Below are 7,770 nucleotides of genomic sequence, written 5' to 3'. Positions count from 1 at the left end.
ACTCAATTGACTGTACAAAATGGACCACCAAACCTCTATCTCTATTTACAGTATATTTACTAAACTTTTCGAAGCTTTAATCTTACCCATAACTCACCGTGGGACGAGAATTTGTGGATTTACTAATCACCATAAATTGAACAAAATTGAGCATCGTGGGTCTTAAAATAATGATACACACCAAAAAATAGTAGCTAATGAAAACACAGAACAGAGGTACTGAGATTATTAGTACTTGGTCATCCAGACGCCAGACGCTCTAAATTTTGGGAAACGAACATGAACATTCACGTTCTGATATTAAAAAAAACAACTGATGAGAGTAAATGGTTTCAAGAAATAATAGCAACCCCCCTAGTGGCAACAAGTTAAATACCCAGAAGACTGATCAACATTTGTGTCGATAGAAAATAGAAAAGTTTGGCGGGGTATAAAAGACACACAGCCAAGAGGGGGGGGGGGGGCATTTTGGTGTCGGAAACATATCAATTTAATATGAAAACTAAAAAGAATATTTCCAAAATTTATTTTTAATACAAATCTAGTTTTAAATATTAGAACATTACAATAACAATAAATAGCACACCTTATAACTCCTGAGTGAAGAAGTAACTATATGTCATATTGTCTGTACAGACTGCCCCTTTGAAATCTAAACACAACTGCCACCATCTTTAACTATCCAGATATTAGTAGTTTAAGATTTGCTAATTCGTGTGCAAATTTTGTACTGTTGTTAAGTCGCACTCTAATGTACACCTGTCACATTATGACCACATTTAAGAGACATGTCCGACCTAGATGTGTGTCAATTCAGTCTCCGTGTACTGTTATAAAAGTGCTTTATTTATAACATCAATAAGAAAAAACGGTACTTTATGTATAACCAATAACACTTCTAAAATGTGTTTGTTAAAATCGTAGAGAATAAAGGTTACAATCTAAATTCGTTAGACTCAATTTTTACTTGTCTAAGCAATTAAAACAGGGGCGGGGCGTTATCAGAGCCCTTTTTAGTCGCTTATATTAGGCATGTAAAAGTGTAATCTAACTTATACATAAATTTTAAATTCAAACATTAATGTCATTGGGAGAACAAATTCAAATAAGTTCCTGCATGTAATCATACCGAAACACGTTTCTCGCTGAAACAATTCCCGTTTAGAGTCGTCGGCCAGTAAGTGCCAAAGTGCCATACCCCCCCCCCCCCCATCACCACACACACCCACACACACCCACGCACACAACACACACACTCCCAGCTCCTACGCCTATGAATTTTAGTCTCCCATAGACGCATACTGCCGGTCGCTGTTCTTTTAAATTAAGTTATATAAACGTAATTCTCACAATGACATCGCACATCTTATAAGCGGTAACATTGGGGTAAAACAAATTAAAGTCCAGCAACAGGTGTTGGTTAGTCGCAATTTGACCTCAAATATATCTTATCTTTAAAAAACTGTTTATATATAAGACGACTCGATAATAATCATTCATTCATTCATTCATAATGTGGAATTTAAACCTTTGTCAAAGAACGGTTTTAATGTTTGCATTGGTATTTGTAAGCCATGGCGCTATTGAGCAAACAACCGCTAAACCCCATCCGAAGTATTTCCAACACATAATGCGGATTTATAAGGAGTCTATGTATTCCTTTATAAAGGAATTTGGAATTGACCCTGAGATCTTCATGGACGCGGTAGGTCTACTATTTCTAAGTGCTGAGTTTAAATATGGTGACAGACATCAGGATGAAGGAATTAAAGTCGATGTTTTAAAATTTGTGTAGTTGAACCTTGTCGTGCGAGTTTAGTTCCAACTATCCAATAGATTTTGTTCTTTTGAAATGACACCATTTACATTTTAAAGGAATGTTTATTAGTTTTTCACATTGACAAAAAAAAGATCATTGAAATTAGAACTCTTAGGTTAAAATAAACAAAGATCGTCCTTAAAGATCATATGGATAAAAATTACAAAATATGAAATGCATTTGATTTCTTATCATTACAGTGACCTGTTATTTTATCGTCGGTACTTGTCCTTATTCTGACAGAGAATAGTCACGCTAAAGCCGGCTTATCATGCGAACAATAGATTGACCATTTTCGAATTTTTCGCGTCTTAAATTATTAAAATAGCTGTGATCGATCAATAATCAATCAAAGTAATAAAACACAGTATTGAAATAGGTATTTCATTTTTCTGTAGAATGAAATGATAACAAGTAAAGGTTATCCATGTGAAGATCATAAAGTTATAACAGAAGATGGTTATATATTAACAATGCAGAGAATACCACATGGTCGTAATACTAATTCGTCTACAGGTCGGTACCAAAGGTATCTCTTTTGTTTAAGTACTAAAAGCTTTGTACTATTGTCCTTCTTAGTATTAATATTTTATTGTTATCTTTCAATATATTTCCAAAACATCTTCACGTCGTGATGTAGAATTAAAGTACCATATGATCATGTATCTACCAGTTTGCAACGATACGATCGTAATTAACGATCGTAATTCTCTCATATTAAAATCCATTTCTGTATGAAGATGTTGGCACAACTGTTTAAGTCTTCAAGTTAATAGATCGTTACAGATCATTGGTCTGTGCTGTCGTGTAATTCTAACAGTTACACAGAATGGATGATTGGATTTTTCTTTCCAGGTGATAGACCAGTGGTTATTCTTCAGCATGGTCTACTAGGAGAAAGCACGAACTACTTGGATAATTTAGCCAATGAAAGTTTAGCTTATGTCTTAGCTGATGCAGGAGCTGACGTGTGGTTGTCTAACAGTAGAGGAAATACCTACTCACGTGCCCACACTCATCTGAAACCTTCACAGGTGGTTTTCTGGGATTGGAGGTAGGAAGGGACGAAATTAGACAGCCCATTTAATATTTTAAACATCCGATCGAAAACAATCTTTATGAACACTTTTTTATTTCTGTAACTGACCTCTGAGACGGCATTAAGTGACACTTTTGTTCTAGTTATGATAAATGATTTATGATCCTTTCTTTGTTTCCAGTTTTGATGAAATGGCAAGATTTGATTTACCAGCTGTAGTTGACTATGTTTTAGCAAAGTCTGGACAAAGTCAAGTAATATATGTCGGTCATTCTCAGGGAACAACGATTGGTTTTGCTGGGTTTAGCCAAAATCAAACCCTTGCAAGTAAAATCAAACTGTTTGTAGCTTTAGCACCAGTAGCTAAAGTTGCTCACATCAGAGGTCCATATAAGCTAGTTGGTCCATATGCTTATGATTTGGAGGTAAAGTATTATTACAAGATTAAAATTATAATCAAACATGAGAGAGAACATTTTCAAGAAAGGCTGTGACTGAATTCAAAGAGTTAACTCAGTATAAGGTCATACCTGACGATTTTAGAATAACAATATAAATAATGCCACGTGCATGTGTACTTCAACTAGTATAGACAGGACTTTTGTCAATTTTGAAGAATTGTGTCGTCTGCTTAATGCAGCGTTATAATCAAATGGTATTCACGATAATAATGAATTTCCGGTTTGAAAACAACGTTAAATAAAACATACAGGATCTTTAAAACATATAATATAGAGACATTATATATTTATAGATACTCTTCAAAAAAAGTAGGAGATATTGAAATGCAAATGCCTATGCAGGTTGTCATATGATAAATATTCATGGACACTTGACATGCTTTGTGAGTATGTTCACATGAAGAACTTCAAGGAAGGGTTGATGAAAACTGCCGCTTGCTGGTTTATCATATCCATGTTTGCTTTCCTATGGGTTCTTGCATAAGGTTTACTGTTTAGCGTATCTTTGCTTTAGTATGTTACGTTTAATTTGACCAGGAGACGTGTTTGTCGACGTCAATTTCAACCGACAACACTGCATGAATTGGCCGTGGCAATGCCAGAGGAGTGGGTCAGATTGCCCCAAATCGTGATTGGACGGTTGATTAGGAGCATGCTGAATGTCTGAGGATTGGTGGAGCAATTACTCATTATTAAGACAAAAATCAAAAACGTCCATTTTCACTTTTGACAGTGTATCTCTTTGCGAGTGAAATGGGTCGTCAGATAAGCCGCCCATATGAACTGTTTATGTTTGTGTAGGCAATTAACATACACTGGTTACCTTTAATAAAAACAGCAGTGCATTTCCGCAGTTTTGTATTGTTTCTGTATTTTTTTGAAGAGTATATAAAAGGGCGAAATTTATTGGAAGCTGTGGTACACATATGTACAACTTATATAATCATGGACTACATAGTATTTATTACTCCCCTGACCAGTTGGAAGAGTCGGTGATATGCGATATTTATACGAGATAAATTTATAATTGTTTGATAGGAATTTTAATATCTTTTTGACAAATAAATGAATTCTTGAACTGCTTGGAAGATAAGTGTATTTATCGCAGGATTATTTCGTTGAGCCACAAAAAGATCAACTGTAGTCCCACAATTATGTTTGCGAACTAAAAAGTCCTAAATACGAGAGAGAGAGAGAGAGAGAGAGAGAGGGGGGGTTAATGTCCACTAGACACAAACTAGGCCATTTCGGGACTAACACATGGTTCAATTTTATTTTAGTAATTCGCTTACGCGTCGGGGTCTTTAGCAGTGGGAGGAAACCGGAGGACCCGGAGAAAACCCACGAGGTTGGACAGACGACCCTACTCTTTGTCACGTACAACCGAGGAATCGAAACCCCACCAGTTGACTCAATGACAGACCGTATGATACAGCGCGCACGTGCTAACCATTCAGCCATCCAACCCCCTCCTAAATACGACATGATACCAACTCATAATTAGTCATATATTACAGAGTGTGTCGATTTACCAAAAGATGTATGGGTACAGTGTATATCTTTATTTATTTCAGTTCTTAACCAATTTGTTTGGTTTAGGTCAATTTCAACCTACGACGGAATTTGATAAATTAATGGCGACAGACGTATGTCCGCATGTCACACAATTATGTACAAATCTATTTTTTCTCCATAGAGGTTCTTCATTCCATTCCCTGAATCAAGTAAGTATACCCTATTTGAACAATTTTGGACAACTCTATGGTTGATAGTAAAATGTTTTGAAAAAAGGTTATTGTCAAAGAAAAACAAAGAAACCTGCCAATAATTGAAAGAATCATCTTCAAAATTCTGTCTTTGACATATCGGTGTGTGAATGGCTTATCCGACCACATGCAAATACATGCTCCCACGCGTAACCTCCGGTCAAACAGACTTCAGCAGTTATGATGCCCGAGGTGGAAGCTAAAATCATTCGGATACAGATCGTTCTGGGTGAATGCGCCTAAACAGTGGAATAATCTACCAGAAATTATTAAATCATCTCAAACTCTTTCTCGTTTTTAACCTAGACTTAAAGATAACTATAATAGATAAAAACTAGATGATGTAAAAGGAATATACTGAAAATTTCAGTCAAATTGCTTTAACTCTAAACCTAGAAAACTTTATTTTAAAATCTTTGTAGCCTCGATTGTCATTCTTAGCGCTGTCACGATAAGTTACAAAGTCTCGATTAACCACTTTTGCGTTTAATCATCAACGGGCGTTGAACAGCAGACCGGATTCAAATCCATTGAAAATCGGACAGATAAGATGGCATCGAGGGTTGATAAATGTGTTTTCGTGTTAATAAATTTCTAATTAATAGTTTATATAAAATTCCATGCCTAAAAAAGACTTGCAATAGGCAGATTTACTTCTTGCATAATGCATGTTTAAAACCCATCTTTTTGAGAAATGTTATCAGGATTAATCAAATTAATTAATTGTATGAGCTATGAGCATGCGTCTGACTCTGTGCATGGAGTACTAGCTCTTTATTAAATGTACATATTAATATTAATATTATTTATAATGAGAATTTAGATTGTTTTCTATCAAAAAAGCTCTTACCTCATAACTATTTATATTTTTGATCATTTAATCCTTGCATATTATTTTCAGCGTTCTGAGTGGATTTTAAACTAGGAATGTAATTTACCTTTTTATTGTTTTCTAGTCAAGAATTCCCGTTTATGTGGCGCATAATCCTGCAGGAACTTCAGCCAAGAACATGGTCCATTTTGCCCAGGTAAAAGTATAAGAAAAGGAATGAGTCTGCTTAAAAGAATATTCTAATTAAAGCATCCTTCTTTCATACTACCAGACTACCAAATATCTGACTATCATACAGATGATAATAAGTCTGCTTTCATACTTAAGCCAACTTACAAAATAGTTTACGTATTTCTTCTAGTTTCTATATAACCTCTTCTTGCAATATGATTAAAATAGGGGGTGGGGGTGCCGAATGGTTAGCGCATGCGCGTTGCATCGTTAACTGCTGGAGGGGTTTCGATTTCCCGGTTGTACGTGATAAGGAATAGGGTCGCCTGACCAACCTCGTGGGTTTTCTCCGGGTCCTCCGGTCCCCCCCCCCCCTACTGTTTATAAAGACCCATACGCAAGCGAATTATTGAAATAAAATTGAACCATATGTTAGTCCCGAATTGACCTAGTTTGGGTCGAGTGGACGTTAAACTTCATTTCTCCCTCAGATTAAAATACAGAGTTGGTAAATTTGTATTCTTCTAATGCACAATATATCCTCATTAGACAGTACGTTTACAGAGTTTAACAGTGTTTGTAAACTAATTATTAATATTAAGTGTGTCTGATTACTAATATATTTTGTAGGCTATCAAAACAGACACGTTTCAGAAATATGATTACAGATCAGGAGAAAAGAATATTTTACATTATGGACAGGTATGGAATATACATCATTGATATAATATTCAAATAACAAAAAGAACTATGACGCAAGATATTAAAAAGAAAGTAAGAGCCCAAGTGAACGCTATCTAATGTTAAATTCTCTATACATGTTTGCTTAGGTGCCTAAAAACACTTTACTTAAAACCAAGAAAATGCCCAATTTCTTTGGCACTTTTGTGTTTAAAACGCCCCTACACAATTCCCAAATTACCATTCAAGCACCATACATGTATATCTACCATTTGGTTAGAATTCTGTTAGTAGTTTTGAAGAAAAGGTCAGAATCTTCTAAAGTTGCCTCTGTCCCGCCACCATATCTAAATTTAAAAATTTAAAGTTTCATCATAAACTTTTTAAAGTAAGCCTTCGAGAAATCGTCCAATGATTAACTAATTTCCACCCCCACGCCAACCCCATTCCTTTACAGAAATGCTGCATACGCTTGTTTATCGCTTTGAGAGTTTAAGCAGTTAAGGGTCCTACTTTTCGACTCTTTTAGATTTATGAAATCTATTTTTATACACCTGTTTTGGTGTTTCCGATTGACTCTTTGCACTTGTGTATATCCCAAGTGAGAAATTTACTGCTACTTGTTAATTATGGCTCTAGAAGTAGAATAGTTTTATATTATATGACTATAGTTATATGTTTATGTTTTTAAGCCAACCCCACCCGCATATCACCCAGAGAACATGACTGTACCGGTGGCTGTATTCAGAGGTGGTGACGATTGGTTAGCTGACCCACAAGATATCGAATGGTTGCTTCCTAAATTACAGAACCTGATTTATGACAAAAACATTGACCATTGGGAGCACATAGACTTTATATTTGGACTTGATGCCCCGGAACTTTGTTACAGTGTAATTGTAGATCTCATTTTCAACAAAAACAGTACATTGCTAACAAATCAATCAAACAGGAATAATACGATATCAGTGCCATGAGCAGAAATTGACAATGGTGGGATG

At 35.4% G+C, this 7,770-nt stretch overlaps 1 protein-coding gene across 1 annotated transcript; it reads left to right on the top strand.

Annotated features, from left to right (window-relative positions):
* Nucleotides 1–2,220: 2,220 nt before the first annotated feature.
* LOC126811848 (gastric triacylglycerol lipase) lies at nucleotides 2,221–7,770 on the top strand. The gene is made up of 7 exons (XM_050537794.2): nucleotides 2,221–2,335; nucleotides 2,675–2,873; nucleotides 3,040–3,283; nucleotides 4,894–5,043; nucleotides 6,042–6,113; nucleotides 6,719–6,790; nucleotides 7,462–7,770. Exons 1-7 carry the CDS (start codon nucleotides 2,224–2,226, stop codon nucleotides 7,744–7,746), a joined length of 1,134 nt encoding a protein of 377 aa, XP_050393751.1. The 5' UTR covers nucleotides 2,221–2,223; the 3' UTR covers nucleotides 7,747–7,770.

The sequence above is a fragment of the Patella vulgata genome, chromosome 2, assembly GCF_932274485.2.
Source record: "Patella vulgata chromosome 2, xgPatVulg1.2, whole genome shotgun sequence".
Classification (NCBI taxonomy): Eukaryota; Metazoa; Mollusca; class Gastropoda; family Patellidae; genus Patella; species Patella vulgata.
Note: the sequence above shows the minus strand (reverse complement) of the source record. Positions and strands in the feature narration are given on the sequence as shown.